Genomic DNA, 14,268 nt, shown 5'->3' on the forward strand with positions numbered 1-14,268 from the left:
TAACTATTTATGTTTTTTTAATTGTAATTTTTTTCTAATTAAAAATTGTATTTAAATATTTTTGGGTGTGTGGGAGGTAAACAGTTAATTTTAAATGTAAAAATGTCTATTCATTTTAATAAAAATGTATGTAGATGTAGTTTTACTATTTGGCCACAAGATGGCCACAGTCAATTTTTTTTTGGGCTTCCTGTAATTGTACTTACAGGAAGTGACGAGGGGATGTGTAACAGAACAAACGCAGATTCTCCATAGAAGCCAGCGATCGTTCTAAGGGACTTAGATCAATGAATGGGAACTGCATTCCCAGTCATTGATCTCTGGGCTAACGGGCGGTTCTGGCTCTGCAAACTCCGACGGCTCGTTTTTTTCATGGACGTAGCTCCTACGTCCAGCATGCATATTTGGATGTAGGAGCTATGTCCTGGAGGCTAAAGTGGTTAAATTGCTGCCATTCTTACACTGTTAATGGCATAAGCCTCAAACCTGGTACAGTTGGTCATTGGGGAATGGGGTTCAAATTCACAAAGTGTGCAGGGCCCAGGGCCGGCGCTACCATAGAGGCAAAGGAGGCAGCTGCCCCAGGGCCCCAGAGCTTGTAGGGGCCCCCAGTGGCTACAAGAGGAAAACATTTTTTTTTCAAATCGGCCTTATAGTTTTTGAGAAAATCGATTTTAAAGTTTCAAAGGAAAAAAAATACACATTTAAAAACCTGCCGACTTTAATGGTTAATAGCAAATCCACTTTAAATGCTAGAAACCCTAAATTTGCAGGATATGTTAAGGAGATCATTAGGAATAAGAGGAAAAAACAATTTTTCAGAAAGACCTTACAGTTTTTGAGAAAATCGATTTTAAAGTTTCGAAGGAAAAAAGTATACTTTTAAATGCGGTAAATGTCACTTTTAGTAGCAAACCTAACGGTAGTGTAATTTTACATGCATCAAACGAAAGCGCAATAAATTTCCTGATGGGGTTTCCAGGGGGTCTATACGCAGCCGCAGCGCTTTGGCCAGGGATCGCTATACAGCCGCAATATGGCTGTATGAAGATCCCTGGCATTTTTCCTATTTTCCCAATTTTTTTTTTATGTTTAGAGTGTGGGAATTTTTTTTTTTAAAAATTATGTGGGGTCCCCCCTCCTGAAACTTTTTTAACCCCTTGTCCCCCATGCAGGCTGGGATAGCCAGAATCCGACCGATTGGGACTTCACACCCTGACTATACCAGCTGCAAAAAAGGTCCCCTAATGCCGATTTTTGTTCCGGGGTATATGTTGGGGGGGCCCCCCAGGTTTATTTTGCCCTGGGGCCCCATTGTTGCTTAAACCGGCCCTGGCAGGGCCACAAACATCCAATCAGATTTGTTTCATTTCAATGGGAAAATACAAATTATTGATTTCAAGGACCCCAAAGCTCACAAACATAATTTTGTTGTGTTACACAATGACAATAAAGTGCTTGAATCTTGAAAAACGTAGTCATTGAGTATTTGTGTGTTAGGGTTAGAAAAAGCGGGCAGAGCCAACAGCAGCCAAATACATACCTGGGCAATGCCGTAGTATCAGCTAGTTATTTTAATAAAAGATGATGCAGTGGGAAATACCACTGCTGCTTTCATGAAAATATAGTTATTATCAAATGCTTTATTTGATTAACACTACCTTCTACATAATATACCTAATTTACATGAATACTTGGATCTAGGGAGGAAGGTATTTAATAAGGTATTTAATAAAGTGGACCAGAACTCTTGCACGGGACAGAAGGAAAACATGTAGAATTGCACCGTGTATTAGTTTAGCCTGTCTAATTCCCCCTCATCTGTGACCAATCACAAGATGTAATTTGATATCTCCCCTGTGTCAGCTGATGGCAGAGCAGCTAATTTGTAAACACTGGATGTTAAATAACAACATGTCTGCTTGAAATGACGCACATGTACGTTGTGGAGGAACAAGTGAGCTGCTGTCCCACCACACTCTTGCATTATGCGATCTGGAAGTGGTTAACAAAGCTCATAAGCATACAGTGGATGTGGGCTTATGCAGATTCTGTGCCAGAACTGCTTTGTATTCCTATTCTGGTTTCCAAGAGCGTATTTTGCTAGAAGAGTTTTCCATTGTCATTACAGTATGAATCAAAATAATAATAATAATAATTACCGCCATTTCAATTTCAAAACCATCAAGCAGCATCTGTGTCACGTCAAAGAAATCCTGGAAGAAAAAAACGAACTAAAATTAATATTACTGAACAAAATTGATAGAAAAGAACACCCGGCTATAGATTATATTTTGCAGAGTTAGAGGGAGGTTTTGTAGTGTCACCGGCCTTTGAAACGCCAAGAGATCTAGACAAGACAAGACAAATAACATTTATATTGCGCTTTTCTCCTTGCGGACTCAAAGCACCAGAGCAGAGCAGCAGCCACTAGGGCGAGCTCTATTGGCAGTAGCAGTGTAAGGGAGACTTGCCAAAGGTCTCCTACTGAATTAGTGCTGGCTTACTGAACAGGCAGAGCCGAGATTCGAACCCTGGTCTCCTGTGTCAGAGGCAGAGCCCTTAACCATTACACCATCAGCCAACTCTACCCTTGCCCATTTCCGATTACCAGGAAATTCCGATTTCCGCCAATTTCCAATTTTTATATTTTTCCTATTTTTTTTGTTTTCCAACAATCTAAGTGTAGGTCATTCACCACAGAACAGTGTACTCATGAGAGACTGACGCACCTACCACATGACGGCGGTGCATGAGTGAAAGAAATTGGCTTGCTGTGGAGAGCTGGATGTAAATAGCAGATGAGAGGACAGAAGAGTCTATCGTTCTCCTCCTCCCCCTCCCCCCCCCATCTTCCTCTCCATATAACCGCGGCTACATATGTATAGATGCCACTTCTAACAGGAAATTTGCAGCCATGAGAAACCGATACTTCTAAATGCACAAACACAGAATTTCAGATCCTTGCACAGGCTGATAGGAAGAAGAAGGCGGAGTCATTTTTGGAACTGGCGGTGCCTGGATGCTGAGCAGGATGGGGGACTGCAAGGCTGCTCAAGTCCATATCAAAGTACACTGTTGTGTGCTTTAACCCCCTCCCAACCACCTAATGCCATATGGCGGTGGGAGAGTGGCTCTGTTTGCTCTTCCGTGCCACCATATGGCATCATCTCGTGAGCGCGCGTTCCCTGCAGTAAACACAGTGGCCCACAGAGATCAGCCTGCCAGCCAGCGATCAAAACTGGCTGGCTAATTTTAACAAAAAATCCCTACAATATACTGTATATTGTACAGCGCTGCGATCTAGGGTTCCTTCATGCACAAGTGGCTTTGTGCTATTGCACAGGTGTGGACGGAACTTGAGCCTGCGCAGTGCAGCCACGTTTGTACATGGACAGGAGCACAGTCACGAATAAGAGGGTCCTGGCCAGCAGCGGTAGGGTGGAGGAGGATGTGAGAAGCCTCTGGACCATTCAGAGGATTCCCACTACTCTGGTAAGTATCTAACTTTTCTTTTTTTTGTCCCCACAGGTTCGCGTCAAAGGAACCTCATCCCTGATTTTATAAAATATATGATACATTCCACCCCCAAGAGAGGTTCATAAGCAGTGTAGTCCATATAGGAAATGGCAAGCATTACTTAGCTTTGGGGGCCGTCTGTATATGCTGCAACATCTTCTCTATCCAGATCCACAGGTGTCATAATTTGAAGCAACCATGGTGATAGCATGCTTCCCCAGCCACTGCAATGCAGAGATGTGGTCCACAGTACAGCTCGGCATGCATTGCAGTGGGCAAGGTCATGCGCCACCACTGCAGGCGCCTTAAATAGCACTTGTGGCTCAAGATGAAGATGAAGAAGATAGTGGAGTGCATACAGATGGGGAGCTAGGGAGCAGCCCCACCCCCAAGAAAAGTAATGGTTCAATAAATATATATATCTATATATATAAAATCGTATGTATGTATGTATGTGTGTGTGTATGTGTGTGTGTATGTGTGTGTGTATGTGTGTGTGTATGTGTGTGTGTATGTGTGTGTGTGTGTGTGTATGTGCCGTGATCACGCGAAAACAGCTTGACCGATTTGAACGAAACTTGGTACACAGATCCCTTACTACCTGGGATGATATGTTCTGGGGGTCTCGCGGCCCCCCTGCACACCTGGGCGGAGCTACAAACAGCAAATCAGATTCCACCCATTCAAGTCAATGGAAAAAATGTAAAAGGCTGCCATTCTCACAGTAATCAAGCCAGAGTCCCCACACTTTGCACAGTTGGTCACTTGGTGACCGAGGTTACAAATCCAGGAAAAGTGGGCGGAGCATAAAACAGCCAATCAAATTTCAGCCGTTCATTTTAAATGGGAAAATGTAAACTGCAGCCATTCTTAGACTGTTAATCGCAGGGCTCTCAAACTTGCCACAGTTGGTCACTGGGTGAATGAGATTAAGATTCAAGAAAGTGGGTGGAGCCTACAACAGCCAATCAAAATTCACCTATTGATTTTCAAAGGGAATATTTAAACTGCTGCCATTCTTACACTTTTAATGGCAGAGGCTTCAAACTTGCTACAGTCGGTCATTGGGTGACTGGGGTCAAAGTTCACTAAAGGGGCGGGGCCACATACAGCCAATCAGATTTCCTTGGTGGATAAACTGCTTCCATTCACACATTTTTGATGCCTGGAACCTGACAGCTCACAAACTTGGTCATTGAGTGACTGTGTGTCAAGGTTACGAAAAGTGGGCGGAGCCAAAACAACTTTTACTGGGAAAATATAAACGGCAGCCATTCTTACACCGTTAATGGCAGGGTTCTCAAACTTTGTACAGTTGGTCATTGGGTCACAGATTAAGATTTTGGAAGGTGGGTGGAGCCTAAAACAGCCAATAAAAATTCCCCTTTTGATTTTCAAAGGGAATATTTCATCTGCTACCATTCTCTTATACTGGTAAAAGCAGATGCCTCAAACCTGGTACAGTTGGTCACTGGGTGACTAGGGTCCAAATTCAGGAAGGGGGCGGAGCCACAAACAGCCAGATTTGTTTATTTTTCAATGGGAATATACAAAGTATTGATACCAAGGATCCCAAATCTGATAAACCTGATAACTGAGTGACTGTATGTCAAGGTTAGAAAAAGTGGCCGGTGCCAACAACTTCATTTTTTACATTGCAGGGTTCCCAAACTTTACACAATTGGCCACTGGGTGACTGGGATGAATATTCAGAAATGTGGGTGGAGCCTACAACAGCCAATCAAAATGTACCTATTAATTTTCAAGGGGAATATTCACATTGCTACCATTCTTACACTGTTAGTGGCAGAGGCCTCAAACCTGATACAGTCAGTCATTGGGTGACTGGGGTCCAAATTCACTAAAGGGGTGGAGCCACAAACAGCCAATCAGATTTGCTAGATTGATTTCAGCCATTCTGTTATTGGCAGGGTTCTCAAACATGACACAGTTGGCCACTGGGTGACTGTGACTAATATTCAGAAAAGTGGGTGGAGCCTACAGCAGCCAATCAAAATTCACCTTTTGATTTTCAAGGGGAATATTTACTTTGCTGCCATTCATGCACTCTTAATGGCAGAGGCCTAACATCTGCTACAGTCAGTCACTGGGAGACTGAAATTTAAATTCTGAAGGGAGCGGGCCAAAAACAGCCAATCAGATTTGTTTAATTTCAATGGTAAAATGCAACTTATTGATGCCAAAGACCCCAAAGCTCATAAACCTGGTCATTAAGTGACTGTATGTCAAAATTAGAAATAGTGGGCAGAGCCAAAAACAACTAACTTTTTACATGGGGAAATGTAAACTGCAGCTTTTCTTACACTGTTAATGGCAGGGTTCTCAAACTTCACACAGTCACTGGATGACTAGGATTAATATTCGGAAAAGTAGGTGGAGCCTACAAGAGCCAATCAAAATTCACCTATTGATTTTCAAGGGGAATATTGAAACTGCAGCCATTCTCACACTGTTAATAGCAGAGGCCTCAAACCTGCTACAGTCGGTCGTTAAGTGTTTGGGGTTCAAATTCAGTAAAGGGGCGGAGCCAAAAACAGCCAGATTTCTTTGCTGGATAAACTGCTTCCATTAGCACAATTTTGATGCCAGGAACCCAAAAGCTCACAAACTTGGTCATTGAGTAGTGCCTGTGTGTCAAGGTTACAAAAAGTGGGTGGAGTTAAAAACAGATTTTTCTGGGAAATTGTAAACTGCAGCCCTTCTTCACTGTTAATGGCAGGGTTCTCAAACTTAGCATAGCTGGTTACTGGGTGACTGGGATTAATAATCAGAAAAGTGGGTGGAGCCTAAAAATGCCAATCAAAAATCACATGTCGCTTTTCAAGGAGAATATTAAAATTGCTGCCATTCTTGCACTGTTAATGGCACAAGCCTAAAACCTGGTACAGTTGGTCATTGGGTCACTGAGGTTCAAATTCAGAAAAGGGGACAGAGCCACAAACAGTGAATCAGATTTGTTTCATTTCATGGGAAAATACAAATTATTGATGCCAAGGACCCCAAAACTCACAAACTTGGGCATTGAGTAGTGACTTTGTGTCCAGGTTACAAAAAGTGGGCGGAGCCAAAAACAAATGTCACTGGGAAAGTGTAAACTGCAGCCCTTCTTACACTGTTTATTTTAGGGTTCCCAATCTTTGCCCAGATGGTCACTGAGTGACTGAGATATTCAGGGAAGTGGGTGGAGCCTATAATAGCCAATCAAAATTCACCTGTTGATTTTCAAGTGGAATATTTAAATTGCTGCCATTTTTACACTAATAATAACAGATGCCTCAAACCTGCTACAGTTGGTCATTGGGTGACTGGGGTTCAAATGCTGGAGAGGGGTGGAGCCACAAACAGCCTATCTGATTTGTTTAATTTCTATGGGAATATACAAATTATTGATGCCAAGGACTCCAAAGCTCACAAACTTGGTCATTGAGTGTTTGTGTGTTAGGGTTAGAAAGTGGGCGGAGCCAACACCAGTCAAATACATACCCGGGCAATGCTGGGTCATCAGTGGGTGGAGACAAATACAAATTTCACTGGGAAAATGTACACTGCAGCCATTCTGTTAATGGCAGGGTTTTTAAACTTTGCACAGTTGGTCACTGGGTGACTGGGATTAATATTCAGAAAAGTGGGTGAATCCTACAAAAGTGAATCAAACTTCACCTGTTGCTTTTCAAGGGGAATATTTAATTGCTACCATTCTTGAACTGTTAATGGCACAGGCCTGAAACCTGGTACAGTTATTGGGTGACTGGGGTTCAAATTCAGAAAAAGGGGTGGAGCCACACACACCCAATCAGATTTGTTTCATTTCAATGCAGATTATTGATACCAAAGACCGCAAAGCTCACAAACTTGGTCAGTGAGTAATTGTGTGTTAGGGTTAGAAAAAGTAGGCGGAGCCAACACCAGCCAAATACATACACGGGCAACGCCGGGCAATCAGCTAGTATATATATAAAATCTAAAAGTATTCCTATGAACCACCACTAGATGTCCCCCTCTGCCTCTCTAGGACTGCAAACCAGCAAGTTTTAATGGGAATGATCAATCTTGTGAATGAGACTGAGTTCCCGCGATAAAAAGGAACAGAGGAACCCCTGATGTCACGTCTGATGAAACCCGAGAACGGGTGAAATGCGTCACGTGCTTACTGACGCCGCCTGTGATGCGCTCGCTCTTTGTTATGCTCCTTCCTCACTGATGGCCTCCGCTTGCTCCCCCGGCATACCGTAAACTACAGACCACGCTGTGGAAATAATCCAATACAGGATCCGAGATCTGGCACGCAGGGAATCCGGCAAAGCAGGCTGCTACGCCGGCGGTACCCACCGGATGTCAATGCAGTATCCTACTCAAAAGGACACGCGAGTCCCAGCAAATAGCTGGTACGGTTACACTGACTGTTTCAGCAAACCCGGGGTGCACACCTTTCTTGTGCGTAATGAGTAGCATTTCAGAGGCTTTAGAAGTGTATGCACACTTGTGAGAAACTTATATGGAGAAAGTGGAGACATCTCAAGCGGCAACCCTGATGTTAAGTTGGGACATTTAAACAAAAGAGGGCCCTGAAGATTTATGTATTGATTGGATATAACGGAGTGCACTCCAATTCTTTACATAGGTGCCTGTCCTAAACATAGGGGACTCAGTTCTTTTGTTGGTTTTAAAGGGTTGGGTGGGTTTGTAACTATATGCTGCCTTAATATTGTGATTTAATAAATAAGTATACCTATTTATATTTCCAAACTCTGTGGCTCCCCACACATTTACTAATTAAATTAATATCAATTAAATGTTTCCATGTTTTTAATGAACACACCATGTAAACATTCACAGATCAGGTGGACAAAGTTTGTGAACTTTTGTGACATCTCCAAGAGCCAATTGGAGCGAGGTGTTAGCCAGCTGGAGTCCAATCATTGAGATGAGATTGGAGGTGTTGGTTACATCTGCCCGGCCCTATAAAAAAACTCACCAGTTTTGAGTTTGCTTTTCCCAAGAAGCATTGCCTGATGTGAATAATGCCTCGCACAAAATTGCTCTCAGAAGACCCACGATTAAGAATTGTTGACTTGCATAAAGCTGGAAAGGGTTATACAAGTATCTCCAAAAGCCTTGCTGTTCATCAGTTCATAGTTAGACAAATTGTCTATAAATGGAGAAAGTTCAGCACTGCTGCTACTCTCCCTAGGAGTGGCTGTCCTGTAAAGATGACTGCAAGAACACAACGCAGAATTAACAATGAACAATGAACAATGAGGTGAAGAATAATCCTAGAGTGTCAGCTAAAGACTTACATAAGTCTCTAGCATATGCTAACATCCCTGTTAGCGAGTCTACAATATGTAAAACACTAAACAAGAATGGTGTTAATGGGAGGATATTACAGAGGAAGCCATTGCTGTCCCAAAAAAAACCTTTGTTTCATATTTAAAGTTTGCAAAAAAGCACCTGGTTGTTCCACAACAGTACTGGCAAAATATTCTATTGACAGATGAAACCAAAGTTGAATTGTTTTGAAGAAACACACAACACTGTGTGAAGAAAGAGAGGCACAGCACACCAACATCAAAACCTTATCCCAACTGTGAAGTATGGTGGTGGTGATGCCATGGTGATGCCAAGTATGGTGGTGATGAGACCAGCACCACACTTTACAGTTGATGGTTCATGGGTGGTTCAATGGAGTTCATGGTATTATATTACAGAGGAAGCCATTGCTGTCCAAAAAAAGCATTGCAACACTCTGTGTTGAAACACACAATACTATGTGTGGAGAAAAAGAGGCACAGCACACCAACATCAAAACCTCATCCCAACTGTGAAGTATGGTGGTGGTAAAATCATGGTTTGGGGTTGTTTCGCTGCATCAGGGCCTGGATGGATTGCTATCATCAAAGGAAAAATGAATTCCCAACTTTATCAAGACATTGTGTGGGAGGACTTATGGCCATATGTCCACCAGCTGAAGCTCAGCAGAAGATGGGTGTTGCAACAGGACAACAATCCAAAGCATGAAAGTAAATCAACAGAATGGCTTGAACAGAAGTGAATACACCTTCTGGAGTGGCCCAGTCAGAGTCCTGACCTCAACCTAATTGAGATGCTAATGGCATGACCTCAAGAAAGCGATTTACACCAGACATCTTAAGAATATTGCAGAACTGAAACAGTTCTGTTAAGAGGAATGGTCAAAAATTACTCCTGACCGTTGTGCATGTCTGATCTGCAACTACAGGAAATGTTTGGTTGAAATCATTGCTGCCAAAGGAGGTTTAACCAGTTATTAAATCCAAGGGTTCACATACCCTTTCCACCAGCACTGTGAATATTTACATAATGTGTTCAATAAAAACATGGAAACATTTAATAATGGTTTGTGTGGTATTAGTTTAAGCAGACTGATTGTCTATTGTTGTGACTTTTACAGTAGATGAAGATCAGATCACATTTTATGACTAATTTGTACAGAAATTGTAAGGCTTGACAGGTTATGTCCACAATCAGTCCCTATGCCCCAATCTAGTGCCACGGCTCTGAGCCTGGCCCACATCTTCACTTATAGACAAGCCCCCCGCATGAACAGGACACTTTGTCTCCTGACTACGGTTACCCCCCAGGTCTTAACATGTAAGGCATACAGACTGAAGTAGAGTGGACAATAACCTGCCAGAACCCCACTGAGACAAGTATAGAAAAGTTCAACAGTTCATAAGTCTCACACAGGACTGGAACCTTTGATTTAGGAGGATGAGGCCCTCAGCGACGACTGCCAGCAAGGACAGATAGTCCAGGAAACAAGCAATGGTTGATCCAGGCAGCAAGCAAGAGAGTCCAAGCAAGGTCAGCATGTAAGATTATCCAAGTAACAAGCAAGGGTCGGTCCAGGTAGCATGCAAGAGTATCCAGGTAACAAGCAAGGGTCGGTCCAGGCAGCAGGCAAGAGTATCCAGGTAACAAGCAAGGTCAGTCCAGGCAGCGGGTAAGAGTATCCAGGTAACAAGCAAGTGTCGGTCTAGGCAGCAGGCAAGAGTACCCAGGTAACAAGCAAGGTCGGTCCAGGCAGCAGACAAGAGTAGCCAGGTAACAGCAGACAAGAATAATCAAATACAAGCCAAGATCAATTCCAGACAATTCAGATAGTATGAGTGCGCACCCAGCAAGGGCAGTGTGCGGACCTTTTCAGCTCAGCGAGGGTCTCTGGTGAGCGAGTGGGAGGGAGAGAATTCCCCTATTTAGCGGAGCACTGCCTCGTCTGGCCTGCTTCCCGGGCGCTGGAACCGGAAGTCCCCTTGAGTTTTCTATACGCGGGTCCCTCAACAGGCTGGACAGCATGAAAGACGCCATCTGCACGAAGTCGGATGCCGATGTACTAGCCATCTCTTCTTGCTCTTCCTCAGTGATGTCAAGTTCTCCTCCTCCCCCCAGCCATGAACAAAGGTGAGCAGCACAAGCCCACTGTGAGTCTGTGACGCCTGCTGGGGTTGTTCTTTCATCCCCTCCTTAAAAAAAAACACCTTCCTCATCTGACTCCTCTTCCTCAGACGACTCCTCCTACTCCCCCCTCCTCTGTGATTCCACAGGTGATGTTTCCAACAACTCTTCCTCCTCTTCCTGTTCATGCTACTCTACAGCTTGATCCACCACTCTATGCACGGCACGCTCCAGGAAGAAAGCATATGGGTTCAAGTCGCTGATGGCGCCTTCACTGGGAAGCACCAGGTTTGTCACCTCCTCAAATGGACGCATGAGCCTGCAGGCATTACGCATGAGTGTCCAGTACTTCGGCCAGAAAAACCCCAGCTCCCTAGAGCATGACCTTTCACTGTAGTTGTACAGATGGTCATTGACGGCTTTCTCCTTTTGTAGCAGGCGGTCAAACATGAGGAACGTTGAATTCCAGTGAGTCAGCTATTGCAAATCAAGCGCCTCACCGGCAAGTTGTTTCTCCACTGAATATCGGCAAAGCGCGCCATGGCCGTGTAGGAATGCCTGAAATGCCCACACACCTTCCTGGACTGCTTCAGGACCTCCTGTAAACCTGGGTACTTAGGCACAAATCTTTGGCTTATAAGATTGAGCACATGTGCCATGTAGAGTACATGTGTCAACTTTCCCAAACTCAAAGCCGACAAGAGATTGCTGCTGTTGCCACACCGTGTTGCCGATCTCCAGTTGGTGTGGGGTCAGCCACTGATCCACCTGTTTGTTCAGAGCAGCCAGGAGAGCTGCTCAAGTGTGACTCTCGGCTTTGAGGCAAGACATGTCCAAGATGGCGTGACACTGTCATACCTGGCATGCAGCATAGGCCCTGGCGAGCTGGGGGTGTGTAGTTGGAGAGGATGTAGCAGGAGGAGTAGGAGGAGAATGAGAGGAGATGGCAGCAGGCCTGCCTGCAAGCCGTAGAGGTGTCACAACTAGGTCCGCTGCACAGCCATGTACTCCCTTGCTTGCTAGCGGTCACCAGGTTGACCCAATGTGCTGTATAAGTAATGTACCTGCCCTGTCCGTGCTTTGCAGACCAGGCATTCGTGGTCAGATGGACGCTTGACCCAACGCTGTGTGCCAGAGATGACACCACTTGCCTTTGTACATCACGGTACAGTTTGGGTATCGCCTTTTTTGAAAAATAATTGCGGCCTGGTATCTTCCACTGTGGTATCCCAATCGCCACAAATTTTCGGAAGGCCTCAGAGTCCACCAGCTGGTATGGTAACAGCTGGCGAGCTAACAGTTCCGCCAAGCCAGCTGTCAGATGCCAGGCAAGGGGGTGACTGGCAGACATTGGCTTCTTCCGCTCAAAGATTTTCTTAACAGACACCTGGCTGCTGCTGTGGGCAGAGGAACAGGAACCACTCAAGGTGAGAGGTGGAGTGGAGGAGGGTGGCTGTGAAGGTGCAAGGGATAAAGAGGCTGAAGATGCTGCTCCTGATGGAGGAAGAGGAGGCGGAGGGTGGCTTTGCGTTTGTGTGCTGCTTTTCCTCAGGTGGTCTTCCCATTGCAGTTTGTGCTTTCTCACCATGTGCCTTTGTAAGGCAGTGGTCCCTACGTGGGTCTTGGTCTTTCCACGACTCAATTTTTGCTGGCAGATATTACAGATGGCATTGCTCTCATCTGAGGCAGACACACAAAAAAAAAAACAAAAAAAAAACTCCACACTGCTGAGCCCTGGGATAATGGCACTTTGGTGGTGGCGTCAGCAGCGGACGTTGAAGGGCATGTTGGCTGGCTGTCCATAGTTGCGATACATACCACCGGACAATGCCAACAAGCTGTTTCTGATGACAAGCTCCCCCTGCTTCTTACAGCAACTCATCTCCTCCTACTCCTTTCCGACTCCCCCTCTGAACTGTCCCCCTGGTCATCATGTCTTTTAGGATCCCAGCAGACAAAGAGAGGCACGTAGGGTGGCACTAGATGCTCTGGAAGGCAGCCCCAAGGGGGTAGCAGGGGTTATAGGCCGTGCCTCCGGAACAATCAAGTAACATAAGTAGCAAACAGCCGTTTCACAGAAAGATCTGCTTCTTCAGAGGCAACAAGAAGAAGCAGATCTTTCTGTGAAACGGCTGTTAGGCCTTGCAAATTTCTGTCGGGGATCTTGGGGAAGGAATAAAAGGAGTTTATGCATCATTTGTGCTGACTGGTGCCCGGATATCTATCTACTCTCGTTTGCTTCTTTTAGGATCCCACGTGACAGCCATGGCAGTATCATCATCATCAATAATCCTTCACAGCTTTGCTTGTATCAGACACCTCCAAAACTGCACTAACAACAGGTACTTCATCATCCTCACACCTTACTTTCATAGTTCCGCCTAACTCAGACATATGAGGTGGTGGTGTAACATGCTTAGTGCCGGTATCTTGTAACAATAATGGCTGTGAATCAGTTAATTCCCCACCAAATAACTCCTGCGAAGTGTCAAATGGGGCGGATGTGGTGCTAGTAGTAGCAGTGGTGGCTGCGGAGGAAGATATGTCACGGTTCTGTGCAGAAGCTGAGGTGTTCTGTGTTAAATAGTCAACTACGTCCTGGCAATCCTGGGAGTTGATGGCATGTGCCTTCTGAACACTGTACTTTGGTCCAGGGCTGCACAAAATCAGCAGGACCTCGAACAGACCTGCCGGGTGGCCTGCCTCTGCGGTCACACAGTTGCAGTGAACAGGTATGCAGTGACTGGTATATACAACTGCGTGCTGTCACACAGATGCAGTGGAAATTATACTGTGACTGGTATTACAGCACAATATGCAGCTGTCACACACAGGTGCAATGAAAAGGTAGGCACTGAATGTGCTGGGCCTGGCACTGTATAGCAGTTAGCAAGGGCCAGCTGTGACAGACAGGCCTGTATATGCAAATGTGTCAGAGGGCCACACAAAAAAAAAAATCACAAGAACATTAGCTCTCAATAGAGCTGTTTTGGTGGTGCTTTTGCAGCAACAAATATCAGCAAGGAGCAAGCTAACAGACATAACTATTGCTTTCCCTATCTCTCCGATGTCTCTCCCTTCTCTCACTAATACTGCAGCACACAGAGTGAGAACATGGCTGACGCTGCTGCCTGTAATAAAGGGGGGGGGGGGGGGCTCCAGGAGGGAGTGCAGCCTGATTGTCTGCCATGTGTCTGCTGACTGTGATGTAGAGGGTCAAAGTTTAGCCCAATCATGTAGTATAGGGGGCAGGTCGAACCGTCATAAAGTTTGCGGTTCACCATGAACGCGAAC

General features: G+C 45.0%; 1 protein-coding gene across 4 annotated transcripts in view; it reads right to left on the reverse strand.

The window, feature by feature from the left end:
• LOC137524292 (RING finger protein 112-like) overlaps window positions 1–14,268 on the reverse strand; it is a 368,236-nt gene that overhangs the window by 51,301 nt on the left and 302,667 nt on the right. For all 4 annotated transcript variants that reach the window (XM_068243990.1, XM_068243989.1, XM_068243993.1 and 1 more), the window contains one exon: window positions 2,163–2,216. In XM_068243990.1, coding sequence (XP_068100091.1) covers window positions 2,163–2,216 — 54 coding nt within the window. The remainder of the gene's footprint in view (window positions 1–2,162; window positions 2,217–14,268) is intronic.

This window comes from Hyperolius riggenbachi, chromosome 7 (assembly GCF_040937935.1).
Source record: "Hyperolius riggenbachi isolate aHypRig1 chromosome 7, aHypRig1.pri, whole genome shotgun sequence".
In the NCBI taxonomy this organism is placed as follows: Eukaryota; Metazoa; Chordata; class Amphibia; order Anura; family Hyperoliidae; genus Hyperolius; species Hyperolius riggenbachi.